At 27.8% G+C, this 15,539-nt stretch overlaps 2 protein-coding genes across 2 annotated transcripts; one reads left to right on the top strand and one right to left on the bottom strand.

Annotated features, from left to right (window-relative positions):
* The first annotated feature begins 1,918 nt into the window (after window positions 1-1,918).
* On the top strand, window positions 1,919-7,159 carry LOC107928248 (serine carboxypeptidase 1). The gene is made up of 14 exons (XM_016859433.2): window positions 1,919-2,294; window positions 2,403-2,539; window positions 4,288-4,364; window positions 4,461-4,583; window positions 4,678-4,780; window positions 5,165-5,202; window positions 5,295-5,396; window positions 5,555-5,632; window positions 5,734-5,982; window positions 6,054-6,119; window positions 6,196-6,317; window positions 6,502-6,615; window positions 6,763-6,808; window positions 6,962-7,159. The coding sequence occupies exons 1-14, from the start codon at window positions 2,155-2,157 to the stop codon at window positions 7,043-7,045; spliced, it is 1,479 nt and encodes a 492-aa protein (XP_016714922.1). The 5' UTR covers window positions 1,919-2,154; the 3' UTR covers window positions 7,046-7,159.
* Window positions 7,160-8,085: 926 nt separating this feature from the next.
* On the bottom strand, window positions 8,086-12,066 carry LOC107928352 (probable protein phosphatase 2C 33). Its single transcript, XM_016859549.2, has 5 exons — window positions 10,885-12,066; window positions 9,536-9,916; window positions 9,325-9,442; window positions 8,876-9,099; window positions 8,086-8,793 (listed from the first exon to the last, which is right to left on the bottom strand). The coding sequence occupies exons 1-5, from the start codon at window positions 11,137-11,139 to the stop codon at window positions 8,320-8,322; spliced, it is 1,452 nt and encodes a 483-aa protein (XP_016715038.2). The 5' UTR covers window positions 11,140-12,066; the 3' UTR covers window positions 8,086-8,319.
* Between the last annotated feature and the right edge of the window lie 3,473 nt (window positions 12,067-15,539).

Here is a 15,539-nt window from a genome sequence, read left to right as displayed (position 1 = left end):
CCCATTGGCGTAGAGAAAATAGCATTAAAATAAGAGATTTTGACATTTAAGACGTGATTGCCTCCATAGAAGAAGAACCTAAACTAAATGATTCAGATGATCTCCAACCACATTCTCAACTTTTTTTTATAATTTAAAAATTAAAAGAAAATGACAGAGTTGAAGATAAATTGAGAGAGTTTTTGTTTTTTTGGTTAAAATATTAATCAAAGAAAGATTTGAAGTTTTAATATTTTAATTTTTGTTTCTTGCGTGTTTAATACTAATACGACTAACAATGGTCTCGTTTACTAGATATTGTTCATGAGAGTGGAGTTGGATTGTTTTAAAAGAGTCAAAATTATCCTCATTTTCCTTTGTTACTTTTGTTAGGAAACAAACAGAAGAAGGAAAAAGAGAAAACTTACAAACTTTAGTCTTTTGTTGCAAATAAACAAAAAAAAAGTGTTTTGAGCTAATTACATAGAAGTCCTTAACTTTAATCAAAATTAAAAAAATAATCCGTTAATGAATTAATAAAATTTTTTATAACAATGACTAACTCGAATACTTATCTTAATTAAATTGAGTAAATTAAAAATAGAAAATAAAACGGCCAAAATAAAAATGAGAATATTTTAAAATTACCTACAAAATAATTTACCTTAAAAAGTATTGAAAGGAAAACAAAAAAAAAAATCCAAAGAAGAAAACAAAAGAAGAACCCACCTTGAAATTCACGTCCCCCACTGTACACTCATCATTAGCCTTTCATTGCCTCTTCATTATTTTACCACACTGCTATTTCTGATTCTCTTTTTGTCCTTTTTTTGAAACATTTTATTTAAACCTACAATTAAATCTATTTTAAGGACTTTGTGACTTTTTTATTTAGAATTTTTAAAATTTTAAAATGAGTTAATTCACTAAACATTCTTAAATTACAATGTTTATTTTAAATTGGTCTTTAAATTTTAAAATATTTTAATTACATCCTTAAATATATTATATTAATTAAGTCATTTCATTATTCAAACCGTTAATATAACTATTAAATGACAAGCAAAAACTCATGTTACATAATTTAAAACGAAAACTTTAAAGAAAATAATAAAAAATAAAATAAATTCGAAAAAAAATGAACAATGGTTTCTATAAAATTTTCACAATATTTATTTTTCTTTAAAATTTTTATTTTAAATTATGTCACACAAGATCTTATGTACATTTAACGGTTAAATTAAATATTTTAATAACAAAAAGATCTTATTGATATAACATCGGTATTTTAATGATGTAATTGTAATGTTTAAAAGTTTTAAGGACTGATTTAAAATAAGAATCATAATATAGGGTTGTTTGATACAACCTATAAAATTTAATTATTTTTATTAATTTAAGAAAATAAAAATTTAAAGTCAATTCATAGTCTAAAAGCTATAAAGACTTGGGACAAATTAAACCTTTTTTTAATACACGATGTTTGTATATAAACAAAGTGACAAATTTCTAATTTTATTTATTCTAAAAAAAATATGTAACGTTATTTTATATGAAAAGATAAAATTACTCTTAAAAAAAGATAAATTTTTCATAAATTTCCGATTAAGGTGACATCAACTCAATAAAACACTTAAATATAATAATAGATATCTAATTTAATTATAATAATTAATTAATATAAAATAAAATTTAAAATATGCTAAATTTACTCACTGAAATATCTTTAAAAATTAAATATATTATTTTTTAAAATTTTAATTAAATTGAAAGAGCATTATACTTATCGAACTTACAACAACAACGATACAACAACGATGCAAATCGATTTAATACTCAATCTACAGTTTTATTAAATCCAAAATTTAAAAGATTGTTATTTTATTTTATTTTATTTTAATCCCTCTATTGTCTCAACTGCCAATCTTTACTTTTTGCTTTTTTATGTTTACCAATTTCTTGACTTTACCCATTTTAATATAATAATAAATTAAAAGCTCCTTTTTTGTACCCATCATTGAATTCATTTTCTTCTTCTTTCTATTTTTTTTTAAATTTAATTTTCCCTATCAAAATCAATCCCCATAATTTCTCTCTTTTCTCTTTACATTTTCTAGTGTATATAAGAAGTTTTTATGTTCATATAGCTCTCTATAGCACAAAGGCCTAGTAGCCATGGATAATAACATGTATTCTTTCATTTCATTTTGCATGTTATTGCTTTTTAGTACATTCATTGAAGCGGCTCCAAATGATTCTCTTATAACTCACCTACCTGGTTTCAATGGTGATTTTCCATCCAAACACTATTCTGGGTAACTTTTTTTCCCCCTTCTTTTCATCTCTTATTTACTGTTTTACAGCGGTTAATCACCGACGGCGAGAATTAAAATCGTAAAATAATGATCGTAAGGTGTTTGTAGATATGTGAGTATAGGGAAGAAGAATCTCTTCTATTACTTTGTAGTTTCAGAAAGAAACCCAGGGAAGGATCCAGTTGTGTTGTGGCTAAATGGTGGACCAGGTTGTTCTAGCTTTGATGGATTTGTTTATGAACATGGTACTTTCCTTTAGCCCCCACTCTTTTTTTTTTTAATTATTTTTCGATTCGATTCTTTTTAAATGTATTGAATTTACTAAATACGTATCAATTTATTCTTCATACATGTATGAATATTGCGGAAGACCATAATTAAGTATTCTTTCGAGAGTAAAGACCAAACATAAATATGTTACATTTTTCGATTGTTAATACTATAAACTTTTTTTATTAAATTAAGATTGATTATTTTATATCAAAATGTTAAATTTAATAATAATAAAATTAAATATGTTAACAATTAAATCTAAATTCTAAAATTTAAAATTTTTAAAAAATTAAATTTACGAAAAACATAATTTTGGAATAATTTAAAGAAATAAAAACATTTCAAAAACATCATTTTCTTATCTTAACCCCTAAAAAATATAGGAATCATTTTCATAAATGGGAAAAATACAAGGGCTGACTTGACAATATTTATATTTATATACTAAACTTTCTTTTAATGTAGATATTTTGTAATAAAGACAAAATTATAATTCTCAGATATTTCATGAGATAATTTGTACCATTAATATGTGGTACTGGTCTTTGTTACAATTAGCTAAGTCTTCTTTTTCTTTTTCCTTTTCTTTTTCTTTTTTTTAAATCTAATTATTGCATAAATTAAGGCGAGAAAAATAATATATATATATTGAAAGAAAAATAAATAGCCACAAATTTATATATAGATAAGCAGATGTGTGTGGTTTTTAGTTCACAGTGATGCAAAAATTGATTGCTTTCGATCTGTCGTAAAATAATTACTATAATTTTATCAAATTAGGACAGCTAGTTTTTTGCTGTTCTTTTATATGTATAGAAAGCTATGTATCATAAGCCATTAATTCCTCAATTTCTAAAAAAAATATATGAACCCATCAATCAAGCTGTATCATCTGACAGCCGAGATACGGGTGTTGAATATGAATATATGTATTTATTATAAAAATACTTTAATTAGATATCAAAATATTTGAATTGATTTTCGAACGAATCATTTGGAATTGATGAAAAACGAAAAAATAAGATAAAATAATTGAAGGTTAAAATAATTTTTATTATTTATTTAATTATTATTGGACTCGTGGATTTGTACGAAAATGAGTTAAATTATTAATATTAACACATCTGTGGCATGCATCACACCCTACTAAATAAAGGGTATATGTTAGATAAACTATAAATATTGTTTTTTTGGTATAATATGATTAGAGAGTTAATATTTAAATATACTAGTAAGGACAAACTTGTATGATTAAAAAGAATTTGCTCAAGGTCTAGCTCGTTTTAAAAATAGGTTTTATTTTTGCGCAAACGAGCCTTCGGGTTTGGGTAGGTGACCTGACCCATGATCAGTTTTATTCATACCATACATGCATACACTAAGTTCAAAAAGAGTTATCCAAATAAAGACTTATCACTTATTCCCTAAAGGCTTAAACTCAGATAAGTTTTATAAGTAAACATTTTTTACTATTAGATCAATCACGAAACTTCATATAAACTACAAGTTAATAGAGTTGGTAAATATCACATGTATATACGAATTTTTTTTAAGGACAATAACAAGGTTCGAATATATATTAAATAGACGAATATATAAGAAAAAAAAAAGTGAAAGGTCCAAATAACTTCTTTATTGGTTTAATATGTGTGATTTTTCTAAATTTACTATAATAATTTTCTTCCATACTCATAAAAAAAAAAGGATAATTTCATTGCAGGTCCTTTTAATTTTCAAGAGGGAAGCCCCAAAGGAAGCCTTCCCACATTACATCTCAATCCGTATAGTTGGTCTAAGGTTCAACCACTACATGGCACACCCCCTTTAAACCAAAGAACTAAATCTTAGTATTTGTAATCTTTTGTTAATTATATTTTTACCATTTTTTTTCAGGTCTCAAATATTATTTACCTAGATTCACCGGCCGGTGTCGGGTTCTCTTATTCTTGGAATATAAGCGAGTATATAACCGGAGACCATAAAACCGCAACCGATACACATGCCTTCCTCCTCAAGGTACTTAAATCCTATTTTATCATCCTGCCGCAACCGTTATTTGAATCCTTAACATATAGTGATTAATTATCGAGGAATTAAATTTTTCGTACAGTGGTTTGGTCTCTATCCGGAGTTTGTTAGCAATCCGTTCTATATTGCCGGAGAGTCTTATGCCGGAATCTATGTGCCCACTCTTTCTTCCGAAGTGGTGAAAGGTAATCTCCTTCTTGTTGATAGTCAAGGGTGGAACATCAATGGACTCTAAACTGACCTTGGTCCCTCCAAAATTTTGGAAAATTTTCATTAAACCTTTCAAAATTTTGAAAATTTTAATTAGCTCCCCTAAAATTTTTTAGAAATTCTAATTAAACCTTCCAAAAATTTTAATTAGACCCTCCAACGTTTTTAAAAATTCTCATTAATCCTCTCAAAATTTTAACTAAACCGTCCAAATTTTAATTAAATCCATAATTTTTTTTTTTGAAAATTTTAGTTAGACTCCTGCAAATATTATATGCACTTTATGCCACTAGGGTTAGTCCATGTAAGGCATTATTAAACCTTGATTAGTATGATAATAATTTACCTTGTGGTTTTAGGGATCAAAGTTGGTGCAAAGCCCACAATAAATTTCAAGGTATATATTGCAATAATTCTATTAAATTACAACTTTTTTTTAACCAAAAAAAAACCTTTAAAATTGAGGAATTTGTAAATGCATATATGTAGGGTTACATGGTGGGAAATGGGGTGTGTGACCCTGTTTTTGATGGCAATGCTCTAGTCCCCTTTACACATCGGATGGCCCTTATTTCAGATGATATTTTTCAGGTACCAAAAATTATATTTGATATACCGAAAATATATAATTCTATTATCTATTTTATATTCAAGTTAATTTTTTTTATTATCGATTAATATTATGATGAATAATATGAGTTTATTGCAAATAATCTAACACTGATACGATGCATAATAACTATTTGCAGGGAGTTGAATCTAGTTGTGGGAAAAATTATTCAAACCCTTCTAAGATTTGTGACGAAAATATAGAAAAAGTTTACGAGGTTATGAATATATGCCAATTTTAAGTTGTATTTGTTTTTTCAAAAGTTTACTATCAAATGATGTCGCGTCGTTGAAAATTTAAGTATGCAACACTTTTCAGGCAATTTCCGACCTAAACATTTATGACATCCTTGAACCTTGCTACCATGATCCTACTTCACAACTAGGCTCAAAAGGAAACAAAAGCTTGCCAGTTAGCTTCCAACAATTAGGGGCTACATCGAAGCCTCTTCCTGTGAGGACTCGGATGTTCGGTCGTGCTTGGCCGTTTCGAGCACCGGTTAAGGATGGTATCGTCCCTTTATGGCCTGAACTAGCACAAACGAACAGCCGCGATGTCCCCTGTTTCGTAAGTTATATCATTGGATTAATTAGTTATTATTTATGACATATAGTGATACGTTCTTTTCGTATTTGTAGAATGATGAAGTTGCGACGCTATGGTTGAATGATGCAAAAGTTAGGCAAGCTATTCATGCCCAACCAGTAAGCTATCAGGGATTTAAATTACGGTCGTAATGTAAAATGACAATCTTAAATTTGCAAATTCGAGTCATTGCAGGAAAATGTATCCGGGACTTGGGAGTTATGTACCGATAGAATAAGCTATAACCATGATGCTGGGAGTATGATTCCGTACCATAAAACCCTAACACTCCAAGGTTATCGAGCACTTATTTACAGGTATTTCACTATTAAACCATATCCGGTTTTGCCCACTTTAGTTCTTTAACTATCATTTTTGCCTTGGATATCAATAATTTTTTGAGTAAAATGATACAAAAATGATAGTTTAGGTACCAAAATGAAGAAGAAAGTATAATTCAAGGGCCCAATAGTGCATTAACCCTTTAAGTTTTAATCGCAGTGGAGACCATGATATGTGTGTGCCATACACTGGAACCCAAGCCTGGACCAGGTCACTCGGATATAAGACTATTATTCCATGGAGATCATGGATGTCTAATGGCCAAGTCTCTGGGTAATTTCTCTTTTAATCTATATTTATACATATATAGCTTTTTAGTCCCTTGATAAAATGGTACAATTTCCTTTTTAATCCCTTGATAAAATTAATATTTGTATTCACCAAGAAGCTAAACAGTGTATATTGTTTTATGTCCTGCAGGTACTTGCAAGGATATGACCATGACATTACCTTTCTAACCATCAAGGTTCGGAAATATTTTACTCGATATTATTAAAAATGATTGTATGAATTAACTGAATTTAAATTTATAACTCGAATGAATAGAACGATTTTAGGGTCTTATTGTAAATTTTTTTGGAAAAATGAGATCAGAAATGAAGGGTGTTTAAATGTGCAGGGAGCAGGGCATACAGTGCCGGAATACAAACCAATGGAAGCATTAGACTTTTATAGCCGATGGTTGGATCATAAACCAATATGAGGATGAAATTGAAGAAAAGATAGCACTTCTTTGTCAATCTCCAAATATACCCTTTTCTTTTCCCCCATTTTTCTAATTAAAATCAATGAAATAATATCATTGGGGTTTTTTTTACTTTTTACTCTCTGGTTTAATCAAGTTAATTTAGAACACAATTTTTAATTAGGAGCTTAAGGTAATTTGGTAATTTGGTCAATTTTCAAACTTTAACTTCAATTGTTAAAACAAATATGTAAAAAATATAAGACCCATATTTTAACCAAATTAAGATTATTTGAGTAAGAGTTTGATCCTTTGTCTTGGTTAGCTTTTATATAACAATTAGTATAATTTCCATGCTTCGCATTAGTTAATTATTTTGAGTTAAATTATGGTATAAAATTTAAAAGATATTATATCTTTTAAGTTTAAATTCGTTGATGTGACATTTTAAAGAAAGAAAAAAAACCTTAACCTACATTAACTAATGGTATTATAAAAACAATTAAAAAACTAAATTAAGTTAAATTAAAATACAAAAATTAAATCTCAAATTTAAGTGTAGCATAAGGACCAAAACTGAAAATTGATAATTATTATAGAATCTCAAAAAGATAGAGAGATTAGAATTGAAAACTAACCATCCTCTTATAGTTTCAAAAATTAAAAAAGAAAACAATATAATGGACAGGTGTCATATACAATAACACTACAAAAGCTAAAAAAAAGTTTAAATCAAAATTCAGTACCTCTACTTTTATTTATGGAATTTCATTTTTTTTAACTTTTAAAATTTCAAAACTTAAGTCTATAGTAAATTTATTATTGTAACATTTTTTAAATAAAAAAAAAACTCGCTTTAAAAACATGTAATTAAAAAATGACTTTGTAGTTAACTTGTATTTAACAAATAAAAATTAATTAACATGTTCATAGTTTAACCTGAATTTTAAAATCAGAAAGGTAAAATGACTAAATTCCATGAAATAAAAGGGACTTGTGGCACATTTAAACCCTCAAAAAATAAAGCAAAAAACAAAAGAACAGGATGGAATATCATCTCAATTTAAACCCTAAAGAAGCTTTCATTGTCAACAAATTTATTACCAGCATATGAAGTTACCAACAAATCACACATGAACCTTGAAATGATAAAAATAATAAAAATTAAAGGAAAAAAAATAAAATATAAGATAGAGCTGGATTTACAAAAATTTCCAATTCTACCCACACTAAAATGCATGGAAAAGAAAAGTTACAAAAATTTTAATCCAAGGGAAAAGCAAGGTACCTTTTTACTTCCCAGCCTTCTCCTCCTTTTCCGGAATAAACCTCGGGAGATTAACGAGCGTATTGACACGAGACACCCCTTCGAGGGCAGACCAATTTATTCCTATGTCCAAATTCATATCCTCCAGCTTCGAGGGGTCTTCATTCCCTTCTAGGGATGTTTCTTCTTCTGTTCTGGTGGTCCCGGACTGGTTGAGAGGGGTCAATACATCGAGATTATTGTTTTCCTCAATGTCATTGTCGAGTTGGTCCTTTGAAGTTGGCTGCACTTCGGTATTGCCGTTAGAAGCGGTCGACAAATGGTTCGAATTAGAATCGAGGAAGAGGCAAACAACAGCACAATCATCGACTTTTGAAGTTGGGTATTTATATCTCCAAGCTCGGATTGCTACCTCAACTAATGCTCGAGCCGCAGAGAAACGAGCTGGGGCAGATGCTATAATCTCTACTGCTTCTTCATTTGAAAGGACATCCCATATCTGCAAAATATTGAAGTGAACCGTTAGAAATCAAGACACAGACCGAATGACATTTGATATCTTGAATAAGAATTCTCGTTACCCCATCTGTAGCCAAGACAACAAATTCGTCATTTTCTGTTAAGTGCCGATAAGTTATTTCGGGCACCGAGATCAGGCCAAAATCCTTTAGGCAAAAATCTCCGAAAGCCCGAGCCATGGCAAGGCCAGGTGAATCATTGTTTGGTAGCCAAACTCGGGTAACCTCAGGTTCATCATGAAGAGCAAATACACGACCTTTACATCTTCGAATCCTCTCTGCTTCAGCTGTAAAGAGGTTAAAAAAAAAGTATTCAGCACGAGCTCAACATTACACGTTATAACAAGATGCGTTGGCATGAGAAATGCTATGGAGAGCATGACACAAATTCTATTACACGTGCGGATACGCAAAAGTTCCAAAAAGAGAATCGCTGTCAGTTTTATATAATACGAAACACGAATGCAGTTGATAATAGCGTGCACTTACATATAACTAACTCGAAAACATACCAGGAAGATTCGGTTTGAGATCAACAGTTAACTGAACTGCAGTAAGCATATTGTTTTTGTCCCTCGTACCCAACACAGCTCTGGAGTCCCCAAGATTTCCAATGACAAGATATGGACCCTATACAAAAAGCCAAGACAATTATGATTTAACTAAAAAACACATCGTAACATGATTTTCCGAATAAAGCTTTTAAAAGTTGCAGCTCTATACCTGTTTGACTAAAGTTACAGCCGTTGTCCCACTGCAGAAGCTATCAATACTTGGGTGCACCCTAAGTTCCCTGTCCATCGCTTTGAAAGCCTTAAGAAAAGACTCTTTAAGCGTCTCGAAGATATCGGGGTGCTTTTCTGATTCCAGAAAATCTATGGAAGGCCTAGATTCCTTGTCAACCGATAAAAGAGACATATCTTCAGAGGTCATGCTTCCTAAACCGAAGTCTCTAAAAACATCCTCACTGGATACATTAGCTTCCCAATGAGCACTCAGCTTTACCGGAAGATGGTCTCTCACCCTCTTTGCTACCAAATGACCGTATGGACCGTGCCCATCAAAAATACCACAGAATACCGTATCTGTTCTCGAACCGAAATTCTGGGAAACAACAGCCATTGATAAATGAGAAACGGAACATTATAATGGTAAATTTATACCTTGTAGCCCCTTCAAAATATAAAAATTACAAGTTAGTATATTGATAAATTTGCATTCATCTCTGCCCCTCTTAAGACAATTTTCTAGCTTCACCCTTGGTTCTTCCTCTCTCTCACACGAGATTTCCATCACTAAAATAAAGATAAAAGTGTCGTAAAACCAACAAAGAACCTAAAAGGCACATAAACAAATTAAAAGAAAAAAGGGGAATCATAAATTAACATTAAAAGATATCAACAATTTTATATTATAACACCAAGAAGAAGTATAAAGATCAATTGCTTGCTTTCAAAGCCATACAAGAAAACATCACACATAAAGTCAAATATTTATCAAATGGCCATTGTTTTGATAGAAACAAGTTAAATATTAAAAAAATACCAACAAGTTATATTATAAGATATATAATTGCTTGCTTCCAAAGCTATATACAAGAGGAAACATCATACACAAAGCCAACCATATATCAAAATGACCATTGCTTGATAGAAACAAAGATTTTTAATTAAAAAAAAAACAAGTTAAAACATTAAAGGATACCAACAAATTATATTACAACATCATGGGGCTAGCAAGCAGTTCATTCATATAAGAACAATTATAAGATAAAATTGCTTGATTTCAAAGCTATATATACAAGTAATCATCATACATAACCATATATACCAAATGATCATTGCTAAACAAGATTTTTAATGCAAAAAAACCAAGTTAAAACATTAAAAGATACCAACACCATGGGGCTGGCAAGTAGTTCATTCATACAAGAAGAGATATAAGATAAAATTGATTGATTTTAAAGCTATATAGATAAGGAAACATCATACATAAAACCAACCATATAAATCAAATGTTCATTGCTAAACAAGATCTTAATGCAAAAATGAGATTAAAACACTGAGCTATACCTCCCAAACAATCATGGCATCTTGGTTGGTTCCTTTCTTGCCCTGTTGAGTAAAGAGTGAAGCAACATCAGTGGACCCATTCAAGAAAAACCTCCCTGGAATCCTATGCAACGCTTCGTCCTTACGGTATTCGAAGGAAGAGCCTCGAGAACCGAGTCTCTTCCTCGAGTTCCTCTTCTTCATGTTCGCCAAATGTGGAGATAAAGGCGAACCAGGGAGAGGGCTCCTGCTTTCAGCAGAAAAGCAGGACCCCATTCTGAGGGCCCTGATAATGCTTAATATGCAATCCAGACCAGCCACACAGTAATAACCCCTGTTTCTTTTGATGGATCCGTCACTAATTGTTCAAACAGACACCCCCTTTTCTTATTTTTCTAGCTAATGTTCAATTTCTATTACATTCTTCTTCTTTTTTTCAATTCAATGATTGATAGTATACCTTGAATTTGTTCTTTAAACACCTTAAAATTCTAAATCTTAAAGCAAACCCTATTGAAATCGCAGCTAAATAAACATACCCTTTTTTGAGAGTTTTTTTTTTTTTTGCCCTTCAAATCACTAAAATAATGATCTTATACTACAATTTCCAGATACCCTTTTTCTTGTTTCAATCTAAATGACCACATCAATTAACAAATTCAATCTCATAAAGTGGGTTTTTTCCCAATAAAAAACAAACAAAAAAAATCTCAGAATCGGCCAAAAGATAAAAAGAAACAAATAAAGATTGATGACTGAAAAACTTTATAATTTGCAAAAAAGGAGAAAAAAAAAAGGAATCTTAAATTTGGGTTTTTTTTTTCCTATCTTAATCAGAAAACAAATAATTTAAAACAAAAAAAACTCATAAATTTGTCAATCATTAGAAAAGAATTGAGAAAGGTGCTGATAATTTCCACCATAAACTACCCAAAAGAGATCAAACCTTTTTTCCCAGAAAATCAACAGAAAAGCTAATCAAAATCCATGGACAAAGATCAGCTAAAAAAAACCCAAAAAAAAAGGGGCTAAGACAAAGAATGGGAAAGGAGTGAAAAAGGGTAGAGAGAGATATTTGGGGTTTTAGAGAGAGAAAGAAGAACATGGCATTGAAAGGGGAACAGCAAAGAAAGAACAAGGCAAAGGCAGCAGGTACTAATCACAGAGAAATAACCGCAACTACCAACAAAACTTGTCCCCAGTACTTCTTTAAATGTAAAAAATTAAATAAGGAAAACTTATCTAATCCATTGATTTCTATTTTCTAAAATAATAATAATTTAATTTTTAAAATATAAAAAATAAATATAATTATATCATAGTAATGATAAATTTAACCCTTGATATTTACATTTTACATCAATTTGCCCCTTATTCTGTTTTTAAGCTAAATTTCGTACTCAACCTTTAAATAAGAGTCAAATTTAACTATCAATATTTTAAAAAAAGTCGAATTAATATTTTTAACAAAAATACCAACTAAAATGTTAATTTTTTAAACATGACAATCTGCATGGCAATCCACGTATATATATTTTTAAAATTTTTAATGAACTTTTATATTTTTATATTTTTTAATATTTTATAATATTCAAGTTATTTATTAACGTGACATATAAGACAAATAATCTTTTATTAGCATAAAATACACATGGATTACTACACGGGTTACAACACTGACATCATTAAAAGATTAACATTTTATTCAATATTTCTATTTTTATAGATGATTTAATTTTTTTAAGTTAATAACTAAATATAGCTAAAAAATAATATTCAAATTGACAAAAAATGTAAATGTTAAGGATTAAATTTAGAATTATGCTTAATTAATATTTATTTATTTTAAATACTTTACATTTTATTTTAATTTTAATTTTAATTTTAAATCTGATTTAAAAATTAAAGTGCAATTGGTAACGCTATTATATAATTTCTATTAAATTTAAATATGTATTATCAACTAGGCTTTGGTATTTTAAAGCTAGAATTTTGAATATTATAATGTAACATATTGAAATTTAAAGGAAATTAGTTAATAGAATTATCAATCACATTTTAGTTTTCAAATTCGATAAGTAAAAAGATTAAATTTTAAAAAATAAAAGCAACATGATTAAATTTTAAAAGTTTAAAGAATATGAAGATTAAGGGTATAATTTAAAATTTTATTTTATTAGTAAAATAAAAAAATTTCAAATTGTTCCCACATCTAAAATATAATTAAAACAAACTATATAATAATTTAATTTTCACAAATGAGATTAATATAATATAAAAAAACTTAACAAAGTCAAAAAGTTATAAAAAAATTCCAAAATTTTATTTTTAATATTAATAACTCTAAAATTATATGAAATATTAAAAATATGATATAATATAAAATTACAGAGTATTTGAAGGTTTTCTTTTCAAACTTTAATGTATTTTTAACTTTTTATTTTTTTTCAATATATATATTATATCCAAATTTAACATAATGTTTGAATTTTTACCCAAAATTTTAGAAAACGTGTTTTTTTTTTCAAAATTTTTAATATTTTAGCATATTTATTATTTTTGTTTATAAAAAATTAACATGTTTTAACTTTTAAAATATTTTTTTGACATAATAGTTAAAATCTATATAAATGACCACAACAATTATATAAATAATAAATATTTTAATTTATTCATTTTTAATATATCTTTTTCTATGTTTTTACTTTGACCAGTTCTTTTAAATTTTATATTTCTAGTATTAAATTAAAATTAATCTATAATTTTATTAATATATACAATCAACCCGTACATACATCATATAAGAAAGAAAGTAGTTTGAATGATATTGTTTTGCATTAACTAAATAAATTAAAAATATATTTACTTAAAAATGTAATAATAAATCAATTTGATTAATTATATTGCAAAAAGAAAATAAATCATAAAATAAAAAGATCAAAATATCTTTATGATCTCTCTCAATTTTAATATTGAGGAAATTGATCCCTCTCAAAAGAAAATCGGAGCAATTTAATCTCTATCAGTTTCGAAAGTGAGTAATTAAGGATTATTAATCACGACATTTAATGTTTATGACACATAATTCTAATTGGTAAAATAACAAATTTAACCCTTAAATTATTTTATCTTATTTTTTGAATTCTTTATATTTTTTTTAAATTTTGTATTTTCTATATATTTTATTTGAGTTTGATATTTCAAATGTAAATAGTATATCCATCAATTATTAAAAAATTTATTTGAGAAAAGATGGCTTTCATTTAATAAAAAAGAGTACATTCATAAATTGACCAAATAGAGAAAAAAAAAAGGAAAAAAAAAAAAGAAAATACATACCATAAAACGGAACGTTGACGGAAAATAAAGAAAAGCAAATCAAATACTCTCTCTACCAAAGCCCCTAAACAGAAACCAAAAAGTCTCCTTGTCTAGAAAATTAATCAGTGAGCCATCACCATAGGAGAAACAAAAAGCGAAGCAGAACAACCAGTTTCTGAGAACTAATCCGGTGGATCCACCCACCACCTGTCGACAGCAACAGTAAATTCCACCACCGAAGGGACCTCCTTCACCCAGAGTTGATCTTGTTATTTTTTTAAATGCAAATAAAAATATATTAAACGTAATTTATTAATTATGTTCAAACATATCATGTTATGATTATTATACTATTTTGATTGTATTAAATGTATGATGGCTTCACATGTTCACAAAAAAAAAAACACTAATTCTGAATTTATTGCACTTAGGATTAAAGGATAAAAGTGCTAATATTCGAATTAATATTTGGATTTATTGTCTTCTTGTGAGACGTAATTTGGAATTTTGGACAAGTGGGAACATTATTTGGGACACTATCTTTTTTTAAGTAAATTGAAAACAACAATTTGCTTTTTATTTTATTTTTTTATATGAGATCTTTTTGGGGATTTCATTTTTAAAAATAGATAAATAATGGGAAAGGATAAATTTATTTAGGGGCAAATTGAGATTTGTAGACGGTCATTTTCCACTTCTGTCCAAACTTTTTTATTTCCTATATTTAATTATAAAATAGATTAAATTCTATTATCACTCATTTTTTTAGTTTTTATATTTTAATTTCATCAAATTTACTTCTTGTATTTTTTAAATTTTAAAATTTCAATCATAACCTAAAATGTAACAGTTAAATCTAGTTAGTTAAATTCTGTTATTAATTTTGTACTATGTATAAACTGATTTTTTTTTAAATAATATGCGAAAATAGCAATTTAACACGACATTACACATATGTTTAAATTTTAAAAATAGCATAACTTAATAAATTTATCAACTACCGTTTAGTAAATACTACAATTTTAAAAATAAAAAACATAAAGAGATTAAAAATAACTGCATCAAAATATAAAAACTAATAGTAAAATTTAACCTATAAAATATAATCAAAATTTAAAAATGAAAAGACTTAAACTGGAATGAATATGGATAGAAAATTTAAACATGGTTTACACAAAATAAAATTTAAAAATTCTCAATATTCCCAAAAACGATAACCATGCGACTAAACCAAAACATCATCGACAGATTAAAATTATTATACTATTTTTTAAGTATTTGACTGAGTTTATATGAATCATCAAATGGGTTTCAATTTAATTAAAAAATTATCAAAACTTATTCTTTTTATAAAG

This window comes from Gossypium hirsutum, chromosome A08, assembly GCF_007990345.1.
Source record: "Gossypium hirsutum isolate 1008001.06 chromosome A08, Gossypium_hirsutum_v2.1, whole genome shotgun sequence".
NCBI lineage: Eukaryota > Viridiplantae > Streptophyta > Magnoliopsida > Malvales > Malvaceae > Gossypium > Gossypium hirsutum.
This window is presented reverse-complemented; position numbering and strand designations above follow the sequence as displayed.

Excerpts from the sequence above, each read along its gene's own strand:
- LOC107928248 (XM_016859433.2), top strand. The coding sequence starts at position 2,155 with ATGGATAATAACATGTATTCTTTCATTTCATTTTGCATGTTATTGCTT. Across the intron at positions 4,584-4,677 it reads CACATGCCTTCCTCCTCAAG|TGGTTTGGTCTCTATCCGGA; the intron begins GTACTTAAATCC and ends TTTTTCGTACAG. Across the intron at positions 4,781-5,164 it reads TTCTTCCGAAGTGGTGAAAG|GGATCAAAGTTGGTGCAAAG; the intron begins GTAATCTCCTTC and ends TTGTGGTTTTAG.
- LOC107928352 (XM_016859549.2), bottom strand. The coding sequence starts at position 11,139 with ATGGGGTCCTGCTTTTCTGCTGAAAGCAGGAGCCCTCTCCCTGGTTCG. Across the intron at positions 9,917-10,884 it reads ATGCCATGATTGTTTGGGAG|AATTTCGGTTCGAGAACAGA; the intron begins GTATAGCTCAGT and ends GTTGTTTCCCAG. Across the intron at positions 9,100-9,324 it reads TCTCAAACCGAATCTTCCTG|CTGAAGCAGAGAGGATTCGA; the intron begins GTATGTTTTCGA and ends ACCTCTTTACAG.